Source organism: Scyliorhinus torazame, chromosome 3, assembly GCF_047496885.1.
Source record: "Scyliorhinus torazame isolate Kashiwa2021f chromosome 3, sScyTor2.1, whole genome shotgun sequence".
NCBI lineage: Eukaryota > Metazoa > Chordata > Chondrichthyes > Carcharhiniformes > Scyliorhinidae > Scyliorhinus > Scyliorhinus torazame.
In genome coordinates this window covers 255149330-255171454 of record NC_092709.1, presented here as the reverse complement: position 1 = coordinate 255171454, position 22125 = coordinate 255149330, and the positions used below count along the sequence as shown (strand labels likewise).

General features: G+C 42.7%; 1 protein-coding gene and 1 long non-coding RNA gene across 4 annotated transcripts in view; one reads left to right on the top strand and one right to left on the bottom strand.

The window, feature by feature from the left end:
- Positions 1–1484: 1484 nt before the first annotated feature.
- LOC140409067 (uncharacterized) lies at positions 1485–4060 on the bottom strand. The gene is made up of 3 exons (XR_011940273.1): positions 4016–4060; positions 3303–3456; positions 1485–1885 (listed from the first exon to the last, which is right to left on the bottom strand). It is a non-coding gene; the product is annotated as an uncharacterized lncRNA (long non-coding RNA).
- setbp1 (SET binding protein 1) overlaps positions 3612–22125 on the top strand; it is a 395470-nt gene continuing 376956 nt past the window's right edge. The window contains exons 1-2 of one of the 3 annotated variants that reach the window (XM_072497142.1): positions 3612–3686; positions 5235–5802. In XM_072497142.1, the coding sequence (XP_072353243.1) occupies positions 5353–5802 (450 nt within the window). In that variant the 5' untranslated portion in view covers positions 3612–3686; positions 5235–5352. Of the gene's footprint in view, positions 3687–4112; positions 4744–5234; positions 5803–22125 lie in introns of those variants that run through there. The other 2 variants (XM_072497143.1, XM_072497141.1) reach the window with 2 other exon arrangements.

Below are 22125 nucleotides of genomic sequence, written 5' to 3'. Positions count from 1 at the left end.
ATCAACAATTCAAGAAGACTAACGGTTAATTGTGCTCTTTTTCAAACTAATCTGCAACAGGAATGTCGAGACGAGCACTGAGCACGTGCTAATGTATAAATTGGGACTCCCTCTGTGGTTGAGCCATTTTCTACAATGACCTACACTGCAGATAGTTTAATGGACCTTTTGACATTTATATAGCAGTTAAGTAGTTTGTTAACTGCTTGAGAAGTGTTAAAGGATCATTATTTTAGCTTGTGACTGGCTGCTATATTTTGTTAGTGGTAGCAAAATTCCATTACAGCAAATGCATGTTTGAAACACATTTTCATTAATCGCTCGTTAATTCCAATAGAAAACAGCCGTTTGCACATTTTTTGGAAAAATGTAGGAATTTTGACCCCAATAAAATCATGGCACCATCCATTAAAGACTTCCGCAAGCCACAATGCAATTGAGTCCAGTAATAGAAATACATTCTAAGGAACAACTCATAATGTTTCCGAGTGCTTGAGGCAATGTAAGAGAAGGCGAAAGTTAATGGAAAGCGTGCCACTAAAACCTGTCACAGATTAGCATGTATCAACAAAATGAAAACTTTGGATTTCCAAATTAATATTTCAGGTCTGGATTTGGCTCAAGCTAGGTGGTTGAATGCCCTTAATTGTGGTTCAGTTTAATTGTGTACCCAAAAGCTCCACAGCACAGCTTGATATGTTCAGTGCATTTTGAGTCTTTAATCTTTAGCCCTTTGGATATGTAAGTAGAGATTACATTTAATCCCATGTTCAACTACACTATCTATCAAAAAAAAAGAATAGGCTTGTTGAGCCTATTAGCCTTTTGCTGTTCTGAAAAATTCTTCTGCTCTTATAAAGACTTCATTCCATGTAAATCATAAAACTATTTTCTTAATGAATGTGCTTTAGAAGCAATTATGGTGCATTCGCATTCCGCAAGTTCAGAATTGCTGCCAAACCAAAACTGTCTCACATTGATACTAAAATTGGAGTGTAAATGATATGTGAAAGCTTGATCTGCATCCAAGGTAAAGCAGAGTGAGACTCCCAATTTAGAAAATCTCATTCTGCTTTGATTTGGTTAGCAGGTCAGGTTATGACACAGAATTTTGGGTGCACAATTGTATTATAAATGCAATCAAGATACACCCTGGAGAGAAATGTGATTGAGCGAAATGTAAATAAGATGGGTGGGTGGTGTTTAAACCTATTAAAAAGCACTAGTCAACTAATGCCATTTTGTGTTTCATAAAATGCTGAAGAAAAATTACTAAGTCTTTTCTGGAAACCACGATAGCTGGTCTAGTAATAAATGCACCAGGAAACACAAGCTACCATAACATTTGTATCAAATAGGTTTCATGTCAGCTTGAGTGCATGGCTTTATAGAAAATAATTATTTATTCAAAAGATAAGACGACCATGTATAAAACTGATACATGAAGGATGTTTTGTAAAGAAAAACAAGTACATTGTTTCCCATTTGTTTCCTTACAATATTTATATATCTATCAACATTTAGATTTTGCCATTTCAAGTACCATTAAGCAGTTGGACAACCTGCTTGCAGATGTTTTCCAATGTTATTCGAACGCCAGAAGGGAATACAATAGTTGTTCTGGGAGCATTTTGCCCTTGAATTTAGTTCTTTGAATCTTCTTTTCTAAGTCATGGCCCAAGACTCCCAATGTTAGAAATTGAAAATCCAAACCCATGACTGACAATTCTGTAATGTTGTATGTCCATATATAAACCAACTTTATGAACATCTTCTCTATGCAACTGTTAACTTTTCCATTCTCTTGTGCCAGGAGAAGAAATTGTACAATTCTATTGCATCTTATATAGTCAAATGCTTTCAAGATGTCCTCTGTGCCAGTTCTCTGGAAAAACAATTTATTTTATTTAGTCTCATAATTGTGTACTTTTTCCCACACGTTTTGGAAATGATCATTTTCAGATATTCATCCATTTCTCTTTTAAAGGCTATTATGGATTTTACTGAAATCATTTTTTCTAGTAGGGCATTCTATGACGGTGCTGCAAAAAAAATCCTTCTTTTGCTGCTGATATTAAATAGATGTTCTCTAGCTGCTAACTTTCTGAGCAGTGGAAATGTATTTTGTCTTTATTCAACTTACCACAACACTTGCAGGTTTCAGCTTCTCTAAAAGATTTCCTCTTAACATTCTCTGTTATAGTAGAAAGAGTTCCTATGTATCTATTCTCACCACATAAAGCTTCTGGTCCCAACTTTCAGCTGAGGGAATCTCTTCTGCCAGCCTCTTCACTACTTCCATAAAGATTTGAAAACATCCTAGTAATCTGATTTCACTTTTACTTTAATCTGCATTTTTTTCAGTTGTTTCCCATTTATGACCTCCAAGACTGGAAGTTCTGCGGGTGTCATCAGTACCTCTATTAGTTCAGCCACAAGGAGGTGATGTACTAGTGCAGATTGCTCAGATGTATTCCTTTAGTGTTAGGGCCTTGTTCAGTGTTGATGGTACACCTGATGACCCTGGCTAACTTGCCAACTTTTCACTGTTGCTGTTGTTGATATTTGTGGAGACATACTAAGTGCAAATGGTGAAACCATTCTAGTCAGCTTAATGGTTTTGTTCTATTGTGTCGCTAACACAAGTTTCAATAGTGGGCTTTGTTGCCCATGGTTGCTAATAGACTATAAGTGAAATTCTTCGGTGTGCTCCTTACATCGATAGAACGGCATCATATGTGCTGGATGGTTGGCATTTATCACCATACAGGTATCTGAGAAGCCATTTTCTATGTATGATACAGGAATGGTAGTATATCCCATGCAGATTCAGGATTGCCAAATCTGGTTGAACATATTTCTGGAGCCTTCTACCAGTCCCACTCTCCAGTCCAACATGCATTTTTTTCTCCATGTCCAATATTTGTATAGCTAATATAGGAAATAAAATTTTAAAAATTTCCCACATAACAAGTGTTATGGAGATTGATCTTTAATTCCAGGAAACTCCGCTTCAATCTTGGAGTACAAAAGAAAGTGTCACGCCTACTTTCTCTCTGGGAAGTTGGGCTAAATTCCTAGATTAGAAGAATGCATTCATGATTTCGTGCCACTGGGTTAGCGAGGTCAACTATTGGGTAAGATCCCAAAAGATTGCACCACAATATACCAGAAGTAGATATTATGTGTAGTTTTTACAACTCGGCTGGTTGAAAAGCTACACAGACATGCTGGATCCTAACCTACCTATGGTGCTTCACATGTTACTTCAATACTTGGCTGCCCCAAGTATACACACGTACCGGTAGAGGTTGGGGACAGGCAATGGTAAAATTAGTCAACTTGCTTCCCCACATTGGGTGAGTGAACAGCAGAGTCGGAACACTGGACCCCGGAGAAGGAAGGGTGTTCCCGGGTGTTCGCAGCGGGGCGACAGATAAATGGGAGAGGACTAACCTGGGAAATCAAACAAGAGAATGCATTACCACATGTGGAGTAAATGACACTAACACAACGTTCAAGTGTATTAAAATGTAATTGAGAGTAAGCAGGAACGATAATATACAACTCCCCGCCCTCCCCCAACACACACACACACAGGCGCAATGAATGTGAAATGTGACAGTAGAGCGCCGGCTTAGTTCTGAGTGCAAATCCCGTCTCCCCTCCAGCGCGCTAATTTACAGGTAAGGCAGCAGAGACAAAGGGGGGGGGGGGGGGGCATGCGATTCATACAGACAGCACCCGCTCCAGCTCAGCTCGGAATGAGCATTGCAGGAGGCCACTGCCTCTCACAATCACTGCCGTGCGCTATTAGCCCGTTCCTCCCCCATTCCTCCTCCACCACCCCCCTCATCATTTCCCTCCCTCTCTGCAAAAACTGCGGAGCTCCGCGGCAGCAGCTGAAGCCGCCTGCAACCGACAAGTGCTTTCATCCCAGTAACCCCTTCACACACACACAGGCAGCACATTGACCGGCTGGTTGGCAGATCGAACCTCCCAAAGAGCAAAATACCTCCGAGCACTCGAGGCGCCATTTTTGCTCCCTGTTCGGATCAGGAGCTGAGTGGAGTGGATTGAGGGGGGGGCGGGGGGGTCGGTTTTGCTGCTGCTGCTGTTTCGCTCGAGTTGACAGATCGGATCAGATCATTGCCATTTTCACAACCTCGGCAGCTTTGGGGACTAGTTGAGATCACAGGGTTTATCGGCGCTGGATATGGGTTAGCGAGTGGCAAGTCGGCGATTTTTGGTGCTATTTTTTTTTGTTCGGGTAGAGGGGAGGGAGGTTTCTGGTTTCTGGCCGATTTCAATTACTGCCTCAAAGGACAAAAACACACACACACACCCCCCTCCCAGAAAAAAAACAAAATCGTGTACGTGTTTCGCCAGAAGGAGTTGATGCAATTCGGATGTTTAAAAAAAAAGTCCGTCTTTTTTTTTGGTCGAATTGGAGTGGAGCTAGAGAGCCTCTAGCATCGGATTCCAGCAGCTGCAGTTTGCAAACCCAACTCATTGTATCTTCAGCGCTTTTTTATCGAGGGAGTAAGAGCGCCTGGACTCTGCAAAATACATATATATGTGTGTGTGTGTATAGATTTACCACAGAATTAGTTATTTTTTGGAGAAAGCCACTTCAACATGACAGATCTGGACACGGTCGACATCTGAAAAAAGAAAGGGGGGTTTTCTGGAATACTGAGAGCGGATTGAGAAAGATAAAATGAAGTAAATGCTGCGATCGAGGTAAAGTGGAGCCGTTTGACAGGAGCCCTCGTAACGTGGCTGTTGGGACTGGGGGGCGGGGGGAGACGGAGACAGGGGAAGCTTTTTCGCAGCAGCCTTGGTTTTCCTGGAGGTGGAAGACGGCTAAGGTTTAACTTTTTTTGCTGTTGTAATGGCTGTCTTCAAAAATGTCGAGCATCGTATTTTCTGTGGCAGATCAAGCAAGGCGTTGAGATCGAAATAGAAAATGCGCCCATTATTTTAACTGCTAGTTGAACATTCACTGGATTATTTTTTTTTTGGGGGGGGGGTGAAACTGGAGCCTTTTTAAAAAAAAAGATGAAGGACCTTGCTTGAATTATTTGGGCAACTTAATAAATTACTGGTCCGGGCTTTATGTGATATATTTTAGGCTGATCGTGAATTGGAAGGGCAAATCAGGGAGCTTGGGGCTTGTGCCGTCTCTCGATGTTTACAGTTAAGATCTACTTTGTATCTATTTTTGTTTGCAGATTGCAGTTTTTTTGTTTTATTTTGGGGGATCGGATTACTCTGGAGTAACGGAGGATACTGAAAAGTGCTGAATTCCTGCCCTCCACGGCAGTCCCTGTGCCCCTCACGGACGGGGAAATGGAGCAGAGGGAGGCGGTGACGGGCTGCAGGCAGAAGCCGGCGGCCGACGGGGATTTCAGGTCGTCTGGCTGCAGTGCCAAGTCCGCAGTCTCTCCCGGGGCTTCGATGCAGTCGCCCGGGAGCCAGATGAACGGGGGGAGGCTGGTTCAGGAGGACGAGGAGAGCGCTTGTGGCAGCCAGGACTCCAACTCCAACACAGACAGCGATAAATCAATGCAGGGAGACGGCCTGGAGGAACACGAGTTTTCCATCAAGGAGGCGAACTTCACAGACGGCAGCCTGAAACTCAAGATCCAGACGACCAAACGGCCCAAGAAACCTCCCAAGAACCTGGAGAACTACATCTGCCCTCCGGAGATCAAGATCACCATCAAACAGCCAGGGGACCAGAGAAACTGCAGGTCGAGCAAAAGTAACAAGGTGTCAAAGGAAGATGAAAAGAAAAAGGTAAGAGGCTCACAACTATCCAACTTCCTTTTTTGTTTACACTCCACCCTGGCTTGTATTTTGATAGGCGATAAACATGTTTTTACAAGATGGGCGATACCCCTTGTTATGACTGCGGGGGGGGGGGGGGGGGGGGGGGAGAGTAATGGGGATCAGGTGGCTAGAGACGCTCTTATGTTTCCATGTAACCATTTAGGGTGTGATATATGTTTGAGGTGAACGTATTTTCAATATACATGCATCTTCATTAACTTTACAATGGCCTCCAAGGCTATGTAGAATATTTACTGATTTCTGGGAAGTTGCTGGTCATTTTGACAGGCTTGCACTCATTCTAATAATTTAAAAGTATATTCATAAAATAGTGTGAAAATTACACGGAACTGACTTCTGGGCCGATATTACTAACCTTTATTTAGTGGAATTAGTTGTCAAATTGGCCTGTTTTAAAACCAGATAAAGTAAGTATTCATTTTGGATGGGAACTGGAGCAGGTATATTTCTGCTTCCATGTTAATTTGTGGTGGGAGTAAACGTTGATGTTGTTGAAACAGTGTTTTGACACAACTTCTGTCCACCAAAGTGATAGTGTTCGCTTTATAGTGTCATTAGGCTTTTATTAAATTTTATACTTTATTGATACTTATACAACTTCCTGACTTCTTCACCATGTGCTTTTGTCCTCTGCTCAGGTCTATGTTATGTTCTCAGTTAGAATTTGACACCCTTCACAATTGGAACTTTGCCTCCCTAAACACCGGTTTTGGGTCTTTTGTGAAATTCATGTTGGCACTGAACTCACATTTTCAATTTTGATTAATATGAATTTCACTTCTAGATTTGAATTCTTCACATAATTACTACTATATTGCATACTTTCACAGAACTTCATTTTTATAAGCACAGCCTTGGTCCTTGTTCAGAATGTCTCTGTAACGTTGAATATATTGGTATTGCCCCGCAACATAAGATGCTAACAAGGTGACATCAGTTATGTCAGACATCACTCTTCTAGTGTCTGCCCATCACTGCTCCGTTATCTCTGATCAAAGCTGCCCTGCTGTGCCTATAGTGTAAACAGGCAGGCTCTGCTGATTATCTTGGTAATACCTGGAGTGAACCATACCGGAGTCATTCTGGAGTCTTTCTATGAATTCACCTTTGAATATTTTGCCTGTAACACTTGGGGACTACAGTACCACTATTTAATTTGTGTTCCACAGTACAATAGGAACAAACAATCTTGACAGATTGTAGTGTCAATCAATGTGATTGCATGCAGTTTTGTCACGATTTTATTTGTGTGTAGTTTTTTCCATGTGATTAAGGAGACTCTGATTAATCATTATTGTTTTCCATGATATACAGAGTTAGATCTTAAAATCCAAGAGGACGCTGGGGAAATCAGAGTTTTGAATAGCAATGTTTTTATAGACTAGAAGTGGTTTACTGTATTACTCAGTTTTGCAAGGGATGAAAATAATACTGACCCTTCTTAAAAGGTCTTTTCTGTGGTTAAAATGCATTTGTGGTGGAGCACTTAAATGTTATAGTTCCCAGCCGAGCTATATTGTATTGGTCCTTTTAGGATCTTAGCACAAGGGAATTGTGAAAATAGGAAGCCTCAAGCTATGGCCATAAGTACACATTTAATATAGACCTTCCCCTTTAAATGTGAGTCCATGGCCTCCTACCCACCCCCTCCCGAATGCTGAATGTTTTACTATCAAGATTGTGTCTTGGCTCACAGTGCAATGGAAGTAATTGGAACCAGTCTGTGCTGGTCAGAGCAGATTGTAAAAATCCAATGCTGTGGCATGTTGGGGAAATGGTATATAGTTTATTCAGTTCTGTTTGAAGTCATTATAGAGGATTTCTAATAGCTACAAAAAAAAAAATCTAACATGGAAAATATAATGGAGTAATGTTTGAAATAAAATATTGGGATCTTTTGACAAACTCATTGAACAACCTGTTAAAAATAATCTGGGGAATGCTCACAAGAATAGTTTCGAATTCCATTGTATCAGTTTCACGCATTTCATTAGCTTATAAAAGGTGAAACTTACTCGTAGTTAATTTATTTATCATGTTTCAAATTACTTTCCCTTGTATCTGGATGTTTGCGGTTATTGGCCTATCCCTGTGTACTACAGTGCTCAGAAATAAATGAAATACACTTTCCCAATTTTTGGCATAGAATTGAGTGCTAAATTGAAGTTAGAATTTGGGCTACTGATTGATCATTTTGCAGGCCTGCTTTTTTTTCTAAGGCAGTTTATAAATGTTCTTTTAAGTCAATGAAAAGTTTGGGTTTTAAGGATTGCAGCACTACCCTATCACATTAGGAACATTGCATAACTCTGAGCATGATATTCAAAATTGGCTGATGAGCATTCACCTCATCATAAAATGGGGCAATATTTTGAGATTGGAACACTAAAATAGCACAGGAAGTTAAAGTTTTGCTAACAATGTCTAGAGTCACAGTCATTTATGACACAGAAGCTGGTCATTTGACCCACCAACTCCATGCTGGCTCTCCTTGGAGCAACACAATCAGTATATCCCATTCCATCCCCATGGCCCTGCAAGTTTATTTCCTTCAAGTGCTCATCCAATTTCCATTTGAAATCATTGATTGTCTCTGCTTCCATCACCTTCGTGGGCACTGAGTTCCAGGTCATTACTACTCGGTGTGTAAAAATGTTCTTCCTCGCATTCTCCCTGCATCTTTCGCCTAAAATCTTAAATCTGTTCCCCTTAGTCATTGTACCATCAGCTAATGGGAAGAGTTTTTCTTTGTCTACCTTATTCAAACCTGTAATAATCTTGTACATTTCTGCCTGATCAATCTCCTTTGCTCCAAGGAGAACAACCCCCAACTTCTGCAACCTAATCTTGTAGTTACAAAACCCCCATCCCTATAGCCATTCTGGGAAATCTCAGCACCCTTTTAAAGACTCTCACATCTTTACTAATGTATGGTAACCAGAAGTGAATGCAAAATAATAACAATCTTTAATAATGATAATAATCGCTTATTGTCACAAGTAGGCTTCAATGAAGTTACTGTGTAAAGCCCTGAGTCGTGTAAAGTCCAATGATAGGTCTGGGAGGGAGAAATAGAGTTTTCCAAGAGTGCATAGAATGGTCTCTCCCTGGCAAATGTCTAAGGCTGAACCACACTATTTGTAACTTTGGCGTCTTATCTGACACTGAGAAAAACGTCTGACCCATGTCCACTCTAGCACTAGTACTGTCTAAGTCCACCTCTGTAATATTGCCTGTTTCCAATACTGCCTCTGTTTAACTGCTACTGAAACCTTAATCCATGCCTTTGTTATAGAATCACAGATTCTTTACAGTGCAGAACAAGTCAGCACTGGCTCTCTGAAAGAGCATTCTACCTAGTCTCACTCCCCTGCCGTATCCCTGTAACCTTGTACATTCATTTTCTTCTGACAGCAATCCACTTCCCTTTTTGATAACTTGATTGAATCTGCCTCCACCACACTTGGAAAGTTGTTCCAGCACCAAAACTCTTTCAACCGTTGCCCTGTGCTCCCTGACTTATATTGGCTCCATGCCCAGAAATGCGTCTATATAAAAATTCTCATCTTTGTTTTCAAACCCATCTATGGTCTCCCCTCTCTCTGGGCAAGATTCTCCGACTGTCAACGCCGTAATCCCGTTTGGCGATCGGCCGCAGAATCCATTTTTTCGCTAGAATTGGGAGCGTCGCTGTTTTTCCGACGCTCTACCCCCTCAAAAACAACATACTCGAAGGGTACGCCGCACGCCGTCAGGACGGCCTCAGGACGTCACCTCAGGTCCTCCCAAAGCTTCGCCCCCGATGGGCCGACTTCCCGACACGTGTCCTCTTACGTTTTGTAAACCTGGCATGGCGGCTGAGGGCTGTGTCCAACGACGCCACAGTCTGGGGTGGGAGTGGGGTGTGAGCCATTCTGCTGGCAGGGGGGGCTTTGGCGGGGGCTGGGGGCCTGGTGGGATGTGGTCCAGGATGGCGAGAGGGGTTACAGGGGGGCATTCTTTGGCAGGCCAGGTCTGTACGCGGCTGGCACCATGTTGTATGGCGCGGCTGCCGTGTGCGCATGCGCAGCCATGGACCCGGCCATTCTGCGTCCGTATTGGTAAGTAATGCCGGGTGCTCTATGTGGCACGGCTGCTCACCCCTCAATGATCATGGAATCAGTGAGGGTTTGGCACCGATTTTGCTGTGGTAAAACGCCCGCAAATTCTCCGTTTGAGCCGTCACTTAGCCGCTGAAACGAAGAATCTAGCTCCCTATCTCTGTAATGTCCTTAAACTTTACAACCCCCAAAATTTCAGTGTTCCTCTAATTCTGGCCTCTTGTGCATCCCTCAATTTTAATTGTTCCAATATTGGCAGTTGTGCCTTCATTTGCCCATGTGACAATCTCTGGAATTCCCTCCCAAAACCTCACTCTTCTCCTTTAAGGCACTTCTTAAAACCTACCTATTTGACCAGTCGTAATCTAACCTTATGTTGCTTGGTGTCAAATTTTGTTTCATATTGCTCCTGTGAAGCACCCAGAGATATTTAAAGGCACTATATAAATGTGCATTGTTGTTATATTTGGGGCATTAGACATGTGTTTAAAATAAACTTGTACACTTTGTGTTGGTTGGATTGATAATGTTACTGTGATTTGGCACTTGTTACATTATACTAATGACATAAAATTTGTATGCAATCCTTGTGACTTTTAATGCTTCTTCTAACCATGGCAAACCCCATTGTGATTGTGATCAACTTACTGACAGACGTAGTAAATAGTGTCGAGATTCTCTTGCATCCCGGTGGTGTGTTTCTCTCCGGCTACCTGTCTTTGGCCGGCAGCAGTATCTTCTGGTCTCGCTGCTGTCAATGGGTTTTCCCATTGACCCTACCCCACGTCGCCGGTAAACCTGCGCCAAGGGGAGTGCCATCAGTTGGACTGAAAGATCCTGCTGGTGTGAACAGCCGTAAGATCTCGCCCAATATTATGGAGACCTCCATGAAAATTGAGATATGGGCCATGTTTCATGATATTTGTCACCAAGGGACATTTATGAAAGAAAATGCTGAGGCTAGTCAAAATTCACCTGCCTTAAATCCATCCCGCATGGAGTAGCAGATGGTTGTTCATGATCTTTTGACCTGGCAGATCTATTATGACAAGGTAACCTGCACTGAATGTTGACAAGATGATACTATGAGACTGGCAACAGTTACATTTAGTGAAGCTTCTTGTAGGTTTCGTTTTCCTACCATGCATTTGTTGAGATGGAATCTTTTGTTAGCATGGACATCTGAGTCAGTTGGGCAAAACCTTTTCCCCAGTTCCAAAGCATTTTAACTTCTCCCCTGACGAATCAGGCATGGCCTGAGTCTGGAAAGATAACAACATTGAGTTCTGTTGTTGCCTCTTGCTGGGCTGTTCATATTCCTGATGCAGCAGCACGGAATTACTTCTCTTCCTTTCTCTACTTCCCTTGTGAAATAAGAATTTGTCATGTGGACAATACTGGGCATAATTTCTTATCTGTTTGGGTACTTTTACACTATTGAGATTGTAATTTGGATAAAGTTAACCTGCTTCTGTTAACTCATTTGAATGTGGAATTAAAGAAAACAGTCAATAAGTCATCTTCATGTGATCAAGCTTGAGTATATCCAATTTCTACAGAATTTCAGGAAAAATATTGTAAACATTTTTTTCCTTCCATCATTTTCTTTTTGCATGGTTTCTCCTTTAACCAAGTATTGTATCCTCCTCAACCACTATTAATGACATTGCATTGGCCAACATCAGCTATGAAGGGTGAAACTGCATCATTTTATAATTTACCAAATTAGAGTGTGGCTGTATTAAGTTGTTTAAATTTACTTTGTATTGGTACCAGGACTTGAAATTCCCTCCCCAAACACCTTCACATCTAATTGTCTTTCCTCGTTTAAGATGCTCCTCAAAACCAATCTCTTTGACCAAGCTTTTGATCATCTACCTGATCTCTGTGGTACCAAATTTTGTTTGATAAGTGTTATGTTGTGCCTTGGAACATTTTACGACTTTAATTGAGCTATATAAATGCAAATTATTGTTATTGTTGATTCATATCTGAAGCTGCAGTCTGGTTGCGCGATCATTGGAGAATCTTTAAAAGCTAGATTTCTTAAATGATTCGATGACTGTCGTGGTTATTTTTGGATTTACTATCCATAAATGTGTGATGACCAATTTAAGAAGTTATTTTCTTAAGTGAAAAGGCCCTCCTTTATTTAACAAAATTCAATGCATTTCCTATTTGAAAATACCGGTCCTGGATGTTGTGTGGAAATCCACACTCCTTTGTAAACTTTGAAATGACTGGGTAATAAATAAACAAGATGAACGGTCATGGATGAGAGTGGAAGAAAAGTTTGTCCAACTTGGGAGGTTTTATTCATGTCAGCCAGTTTGTCAGATGGAGCTATTGGGTGACATTGAGACACTGTTGGCAGAGCTGCTATTATTACTCTTCAAAAAGAATATGTGACTTTTAAGGTTCAACAAGGGAGAAAAACCTTCTATTAGGTTGTGATTGTGAAGCCGGGAAGAAAACTGCAAAGAAGCAGGAACTAAAGAGGGTGGGTACAATTATAAAAGCTGAACTCCCAGCATTAAAGATATGTGGAGAATTTTTAAATTCTTTTTTCATGCGCCTGTGACGGAACAATTCAAGTGTGCCTGTGTGAAGATTTAGTGTTAGTCTTAATTGACAGGATTCTGGATTTGCTCTTTGGCAAAAGTGATTGCATAAATTCAAAGAATTGCTGTTTTATGTAAACACAACCGAATCATTAATATACTATCGACCTCTGATCCCAGACATGTAACTAACTCAGCTGCACGTCATTGTGAGTAACCACTGTTCTGACCAATTGCTGTCCATTGATTCGGGGAATTGCAAATGATACTTACTTGGCAACTCTCTGTTTATTAAAAGGCTTTATGTGTTTACACATGGACTATTTATTGGTCATAAATGTTTACTGTTTTCTCAGTGATTTGTTGTAGGTCAGCTACCTTATTCTCTTGGTGCATTTCTGACTGACATCACATTCATGTGATTGCTGCAGAACTGTTGACCTCTAGTGACATTATGACATAAAAAATTGGCCAATGGAAAACTTTAATGTACCTTTTCCAGAATGGAATCAGCTGTTTCCAAAGAATACTGAGTAATATTTTACAAAGAGCAAGTACGAACATTTGGAAGGAAAGCAAAATTTTGATTGTTATGTTTAACAGCAATGCAAGAAAACATGGAACCTTTAAAAATTCATTGATGGGATATGGGTGTCGCTGGCTCGGTCAGCATTTATTGCCCTTCCTTAGTTGCCCTTAAGAAGATGGTGGTGAGCTGTCTCTTGAACCACTGCAGTCCCTGACATAAAGGTACACCAACACTGCTGTTAGGGAGGGAGTTCCAGTATTTTGACCCAGAGACAGTGAAGGAACAGCAATATATTTCTAAGTCAGGATGGTGAGTGAATTGGTGGTGTTTCCTGGTATTTTCTGCTCTTGTCCTTCTAGATGGTAGTGGTCAGGGGTTTGGAAGGTGCTGCCTAAGGTGCCATGGTGAGTTCCTGCATTGCATCTTGTAAATGGTAAACACGGCTGTGACTGTTTGTCGGTGGTGAATGTTTGTTGAAGGGGTACCAGTCAAGCGGGTTGCTTTGTCCTGGTTGGTGTCGAGCCTCTTCAGTGTTGTTGGAGCTGCATTTATCCAGGCAAGTGGAGACTATTCCATCACACTCCTGACTTGTATGTACTCTGTAGATGGTAGACAGGCTTTGATGGGTCAGGCGGTGAGTTACTCGCCGCTGCATTCCTAGCCTCTGACCTGCTCTTTTAGCCACAGTGTTTATATGGTTAGTCCAATTCAGTTTCTGGTCAATGGTGAGCCCCATTGCTAAAAAGCAAAATTTATGGAAATAGATGCAAGGAAAGGAAGTCATGACTTTTGTTTTGCTAAATATTAATGTTCTATTCTGAGCAATTTAAAGCTCTCAGAACATTCAGTGAGTGTTTTGCTTTCATTAGATTGAGTGTTCAATTACTGTATTAGGTTTCATTCGCAAAATGAGTATTTTATAAGGAAGTGACCTGCTTCACATCATTAAAGGATTGAAGTATTCTAGCCCTTTAAAGAGACAATCAATAAGAGTTTCGTAATTATGCAATGTAAGGCTTTGGAACTGTCACAAATTAGTGGGGAAAATTATGGAGGGATTCTCCGCCCCACCGCGCCACATTTCCGCCCTGACCGGTCGGTGGGATTCTCCGTTACGCCGGCCGGTCAATGGGGTTTCCCATTGTGGGGCAGCCCCACACTGTCGGGAAACCCCCTGGCACCGGTATAACGGAGAATGCCAGCGACGGAGAATCCCGGCCTTAAGACTGCTCTTAAAGTTATTTTACACATTTTTAGAATTCAAAAGAAATGGCAAAACATGTGCATCAAACCTTTTCTTGGCTCAGATGTATATTTTAAAATAGTACTAAATATTTATTAGAGTACGATAGAAACAGTGGGAAAGCTTTTTGGCAAACCTGCATGGAACATTGGGATGTCTAGTGACCAAATCGGTCTTTAAATTCTGAAGAGTGTTGTGAACATATTTTAAAATTTTATTAATGAAAGTTGTGTGCCTAATATTACTGGGCAAAGGCCTGCTTTTGGTGTGGAACATTACATCCGGGGTTTAGTGGTCATTATGCCCAGTTCATGGCAGTCCTGACTTTAATAACTGGAATATTGGGGAACTTGTAAACTGGCAACCCTAAATCTCTGATTTATGATCCTGTTGATCATAACTGCAAACTGTGACTTTCACTTTGAAAAATATACCCTTCTATTTCTTTATAATACATTTATTTGGAACATATTTTTATGAGAAAGCGATGGTGCTCATGTTTTTTTATTCATGAAACGGGGCATTGCTGGCAAGGCCAGCGTTTATTGACGTGAGAAGATGCTAGTGAGCCATCTTCTTGAATTACTACAGTCCTTGTGTGAAGGTATTTCTACAGTGCTTTTAGGGAAAGAGGCCAGAACTTTGACTTGGTGACAATGAAGGAAATCATGATGGCGTGCTACTTGGAGGGGAACTTGCAGATGCTGATATTCCCCAAAACCTGATGCGCTTGTTCTCCTAGGTGGGAGAAGTCAAGGGTAAGGTGTTGTTGAAGTAGCCTTTGCAAGCTGCTGCAGTGCATGTTGTAGACAGTGCTGCCACTGTATGCTGGTGGTAAAGGGAGTGAATGTTTCAGGTACTTGCTGGGGTTTTGATCAACCTTGCTGCTTTGCCTTGGATAATGTCAAGCTTCATGAGTGTTGTTGGAGCTGTATTCATCCAGACAAAGTGGACAGGGATCTATTAGATTAAGGCAGTGTTAGAGCATCACTTCACATCACACAGGTAACACCTGGTAGGTGTTGGAAAGGATTTGAGGAGTCAGGAGGTAAATCATCTCACCAGGAATACACAGCCAGTGATCTGTTTTTGTAGTTACAGTATGTATGAGGTTGGTTCAGTTAAGTTTCTGGTCAAAGGTGACCTATACAAGAACTTAATGGTGGAGGATTCAGTGATGGTAATGGCATTGACTGTGAATGGGAGATGGTTAGATTGTCTCTTGTTGGAGATGGTCATTGCCTGGCACAGATGTTAATTGCCAATTATCAGCCCAAGCCTCAATGTTGTTCAGGTCTTGCTGTATGTGGGCATGGACTGCTTCACTATTTGCAGACTCGGAAATCATATTGAACCCTGTGCAATCATTAATAAACATCTCTTCTTCTGTCCTTATGCTGGAGGGAAGGTTACTGATGAAGCAGCTGAAGGTGGTTAAACCTTGAGGAATTCCTGCAGTAATATTCCACTGTTGGACAGTCCAAAATTGGATGAAGTTGACTGTTCACATTGTTGGCAGTTTTTTTGCTTGTTTTTGAATTCATTGTTTCTGACTCACTTACATCCATTTTATATTATGGACGTCTTCCAGTGGAAATATTTTGTGATTGAGTCAGTTCTTCTTATTGGCAAGGTACGGGGTGAATTAGTAATATGAGAATAACTGAATAGATACTATTTGTGCAATGGCAACTTTGTTTTTCTTGTTCCGAACTTCTCAGTTGTGTCTGGCCATATCCAAAATCAAGATGGCAGATCTAATATAAAGAGCAGCTCTGAATCGTTGTCTTTGATAACATCATTTTGCTGTTGGAGCCATGCAATGATGTCCTTTCTGAAGGAGCTATATAATGCCTCTTCTGACACTTGGTGCTAGCTCATTTATTGCACTGGAACCCCTAGCCATTCATTTCCCCCTTTCATTCTGTCCTACTTGCATGGTTTAGCTACTGACCCATTGAGAAATTCAACTTGTACCTTTATCGGAAACTAGTTTGCCTCAGATCTGGATGACTGAACTTTATGAGCAGAAATGTTTGAGAACTTACTTCAATCCTCGTCAGGGGTTCAAAATTAATTTCTGTACTGACTGATCCAGGAACAATAACTCAGATCAAAGTAATGTGTTGGTTTCCAGGTCATTGCCTTAGCTGCTGCAATCTCAAACAATAGTGCAAATGTTTTCCTTGTTGTTGGATTATTAACTTTGCATTCCCACACCTTCTCATTTGCACTCGCAACTGCCACATCTCTCCAGTCACATTTTTATGATATTAATTCAGATGCTCTGATGTAAAACAATAAGAAAGAGGTGGATTTCTACCCAGCTCCTGCTTATGCATCAATTGGCCCTTCGTGTCACTCAGGGATATTTTCTGCTCTCAAAGGTGGGTGGCATGATGCAAAAACATAAAGTTCAGACAACCTATGGAATTTATGAGACCATAAAACATACGGGCATGATCTAACGGCCGTGTTGTGCCCAGCAAGGATCCATGCGGGCAGGTTAAATTGTGGCAGGGGCTCAAATCGGGAACCGTGCCAGGTGATGAGTGCTTTGTGATCTAACTGGTCCACTCCCATTGGGAGGATCCAGATCCCTCCCGCCGAGATGCAGCACAAAACTAATTGAGGCCAATTAAGGGAAATTTCCATCTCATTAGTGAGAGGAAGTCCAATCAAACGGCCTCCCATGATCTAACCGGCTCTCCAGTGAGAGGTTGAGAGGTCAACCAGGCACGGATTAGTAATGATCCACACACACTTGGACTAGGCATCACAGCACTTTGGGGTTTCCCAGGTCATTGGAGGCTCTGAGCGGTCAGGGACATGGCAGAGTAGCCCCCTGGCTCTCCCCCTGGCACCTGACACCTTGGCACTGCCAAGGTGCCTGGGTGTCGCTGGCAGGGGCATTGCCAGTGTGGCAGTGCCTCGGCACCAAAGTGGCACTGCCAAGGGTCAGGGCCTGAGGAGGGCCATGCCCATGAAAGGAGGGATGGGGGTATGAACGGTGTGAGGATGAAGGGCGGGCATGAAGGGGCTTCTTGAAGGTTGGGGAAGGTGAAAGGTGGTGGTTCTGGAAGGGGGGGGAGGGCACCCAGAAGGGTCATGGAGGCCTGAAAAGGGGGGACTTTCAGCCACCCCATAGCGGAGTGTCCTTACTTAGGGGTGTGTGTGGGGTAATGCCCATGTGTGGGGGGTGAAATTGGCTGTGGGCAGAGGATTTGGGGTTCCTCAAGCTCACTTAGAGATCAGGGCACCCTTTCAAAACGGTGGCCCGATCTCTGAGGAGGTAGCCTGGCCAGTGTGTTCAGCTCCCCAGTGATGAAGAATATTCTAAATGTGGGCTAGCCCAGAGAGAAACTCCTCAGAGCCCGGAAAAGTGACTAACTGGGTTAGATAATGGTGAGGAATTCACCGACACAGCCAGGGAAAAGCTCCCAAACCAAACCCGCCTGAAATGACACATAGAACCTTTTTCGTAAGATCACGTCCTACATTTCAAGGGTTCAGAATCTGAAGAGCTTTGGTGGATAATAGGTTTCTCCACCTCCCCAGCCGAGTTTTTTCCAGCTGAAAGCCATTGCTGGAAGCGGGATTCTCCATTCTGCTGCTGGCCAAAGGGATTTCCCATTGTAGCCACCCCCCGCTGCCGGGAAACCCACGGGTGGTGGTGCGCTGCTGGCGGAAAGGAGAATCCCACCAGCAGAGAATTTACCCCATGGTTTCCAACTTCTGTTTCTCCTCTTCACTGGGACTATGGGGCGCGATTTAATAGAAAAAAGAAGAGTCCCATTGTGGGCATGTTTGGTGGAGTGGATCCCGCGCTTGTAATGCACAGAATGATGCCACTATTAAACAGTACTCTGCTTTTTCGGGCCTCGGCAAGGAATGCCCCGCTGAGGCTGCACTAAGACTCATTTCCTCTACTAATGAGCTCAGCTCACCAGTGCAGGAAGAGATTGGGGCGCTGTTTTTAAAGCCGCCCCAATCTCTTGACCCGCCACTGAGGCCTCCAGAACCCCCCCCCAATGCCCCAACTTACCAATTAGGGGATCCTCGAACCACTCTGCAACCCACCTCACAAGAACAGGGCACCCAGGCACACGGGCATCTTTGCTCTGGCAGCTGGTCACTGGCAGTGCCACCTGGACACCTTTGAGGGCGGGATCCAGATCGCGACACCTTGCAAGACCTTGTTAGATCTCGAGGCATAACGAGCTTTCTAAATCTTGCGAGAGGCCTCTTGCGAGATGTAACAGCCTCATCGCGTCACTGGGTCGACAGCAACGAGGCCGGTAGATCATGCTCATGGAGTTTCCCCGATCAGTTCAGGGGTCACAACTGTAATCTTTAACATTACTTAGACAGGCATTAATTCCTGTTGCATAATACCATGTTATCAAATGTGAATAAAATAACGTGAGGTTACATAGTGTTGAAAATTATTGGAAGTCCCCAGATTTTGACCTAGCAGCAACAAAGGAAAATAGGTTGCTCTGGCCTGGATGGTGTTGAGCTTAATGACTATTGTGGAGCTGAACTCATCCAGGTAAATGGAATGCATTTCATCACACTCCTGACTTGTGCCTTCTGGTTGATGGCCAAGCTTTGTGGAGTTCAGAACTGAGTTAATTGCTGTAGAATTCCCAGCCTCTGACCTATGCTTTTAGCCAGTGTATTTATGTGGTTGGTCCAGTTCAGTTTCTGGTCAATGGTGACAATTCCCAAGATGTTGTTGTGGGGAATTTAGCAATGGTAATGCCGCTATTGCTGGAGGTAGTTTGACTCCCTCTTGTTAGAGATGGCCTTTTCCTGGCATTTATGTGATGTGAACATCACTTGCCACTTAGCAGATTGAATTTTATACATATCTTGCTACATGTGGGGTATGAAGTGCTTGAATATTTGAGAAGTTGCAAATGAAACTGAACACTCTGCAATCATCAGAAAATATCCCCACTTCTGATTTTATGATTGATAGAAAGTCATCTATTTTTTAAAAAAAATCTAAGAGTGGCCAATTCATTTTTTTCCAATTAAGGATCAACTTAGCGTGGCCAATTCACCTACCCTGCACATCTTTTTGGGTTGTGAGGGTGAGATCCACGCAGACACGGGGAGAACGTGCAAACTCCACACGCACCCGGATCCTCGGCGCCGTGAGAGGGAAGGTCATCGATGAAGCAGCTGAAGACGGTTGGGCCTAGGGCTCTGCCCTGAGGAAATTCTGAAGCAATGTCTTATGGTTAAGATTATTGGCATCCCAATAATTATCCTTTTGTGGTCATTAGTGGGCATTAATTGCCCACTTAAAGACATCAATTGGGGCGTGGGTGAGCAGCCCACCTGATGCCTCCCACAGCCGATAAAACCATGGCAGGGGTGGACGAACCAGCGGCTGGCATTTGGCCAATGGTCTAACTCCCCACAACCCAAAGATGAGCATGGTAGGTGGATTGGCCACGCTAAATTTCCCCTTCATTGGAAAAATTTTAAAATATATATATTTTTTTTAAAAATTCAAATAGTTTTACTTGTTGAGGGTTTTGACAGCAATCACAAAAGAGAAAACTTGGAACAAAGGGACAAATCATGAATTTGTTTTGTTCTAATAACCACTTGATTGTTGATTAATTGGAGACTGAATGAAGGGAGTCTTCAAAAATTGTTTATCTTGCAGTTTACTTTCTCTTTTGCTTCTCGCTTTATTCCCACAGCTGTGTTTCTAACATGGTTTTGCTACCGTATTAATTTTTTGCTCTGAACTTATTAATGAGAATGTGAAGACAAGTGCGATCTCATAGACTGAAATGTGCTAAATTATTCATAAGTCTCATGAACAGCAGGCCTAATAAGCAGTTTTGCATTCAGATTCTTCAAGTAGTTCAGGATTATACTGCAAGTGTTGTTGACATATTCTGTATTGCACATGTCAAAATTTAAGTATTAAAAACGCAAGCACCTGCATAAGTGACATTTTGCCTTTCACACAAGGTCCTGTGAAGTCCCACCTACATGTTGTATGCTAGTAATGTAACGCAGCCAACAAACTCGTCCGTCTCACTGGCGATGACTTGGGCTGTGCCAAAATCTCCACAACTTTGGTGTCATATTTGACCTGGAGGCAATCATCAACTGCATATTTGCACCATATCAGGATCCCCTATTTCCAATTTCCCCTATGCCCAAAGCTGCTCCTGCCTCAGCTCATCTGCTGCTGAAGCCATCATCTGTACCATTATTACCTCTAAACTTGATTATTCCAATGCACTCCTAGCAAACCTCTCATGTTTTATCTTCCATAAACTTGAGGTCATCCAAAGCTCCTCAGCCCATGTCCTAATTCACAACATCCCATTTCCCCATAACTCTTGTGCTCACTGAGATATACTGACTCACAGTAAAGCACAAAAACATAGAAAATAGAAGCATCAGGAGGCCATCTGGCTCTTCAAGAATGCTCCGCCATTCAATATGATTATGGCTGACCCAAAACACAATACTCCTGCACTCTCCCTGTGCTCTTTCACGCACATAGAGTCTAGAAAACCATCTATTTCCTTCTTAGGTATATTCAGTGACTTGGCCTCCACAGCCTTCTGTGGAAGAGAATGCCACAGGTTCACCACCCTCTGAGTGAAGAAATTGCTCCTCATCAGTTGGCCTACCCGTATCCTGAGACTGTGACCCATCGTTCTAGACCCTCCCTGTTCAGCCCTGCCAGAATGTTTTACATTTCAATTAGATTCCCTCTCATTCTTCTAAATTCCAGGGCTAGATCGCTGGCTTAGAAAGCAGACCAAGGCAGGTCAGCAGCATGGTTCGATTCCCGTAACAGCCTCCCTGAACTGCCGGAATGTGGCGACTAGGGGCTTTTCACAGTAACTTCATTTGAAGCCTACTTGTGACAATAGGCGATTTTCATTCATTTCATTCATACAGGCCCGGTTGACCCAATCACTCCTCATAAAACAACCCTGCCATCCCACAAATCAGTCTGGTGAACCTTCGCTGATTTCCTCTATGGCAAGTATATCCTTTCTTAGGTAAGGAGACCAAAACTGCACACAATATGCGAGGTGTGGTCTCAACAAAGCCCTGTGCAGCTGCGGTAAGGCATCCTTGTTCCTGTACTTAACTCTTACAGTGAAGGCCAACGTATCATTTGTCGCCTTAATTGCTGGCTGTGCCTGCATGCTTGCTTTCAGTGACTTGTGTACTAGGACACCCAGGTCTCTTTGTATGTCAATGTTTCCCAATCTAACATTATTTTAAAAATGCTATGCCTTATTTATATTAATAATAATAATCGCTTATTGTCACAGGTAGGCTTCAAAGAAGTTACTGTAAACAGCCCCTAGTCACCACATTCCGGCGCCTGTTCGGGGAGGCCGGTATGGGAATTGAACCCGCGCTGCTGGCCTTGTTCTGCATTACAAGCCAGCTGTTTAGCCCACTGTGCTAAACCATTGCTGCATCTCTCATGTATTTGCCCACTCACTCAACTTGTCTTAATCACCTTGAAGTCTCTCAACTTTCTCCTCACCACTCACTCTCCCACATGGTATTCTGTCATCAGCAAACTTGGAAATATTACACTTGGTTCCTTCATCCAAAGCAATGCCCCTTTTAAAAATTCTTGTCCTTGTTTTCAATTTCCTCCCTGGCCATACCCGTCTCTGCCGTTATAATCTCTTCCAGTCCCACAACCCTCCAAGATAACAGCGCTCCTCTAATTCTAGTTCTTGAGCATCCCCAATTTCAAGTGCCCCACCATTCATGGCCATGCCTTCAGTTGCCTGGGCCCTCAGCTCTGGAATTACGTTGCTAGTC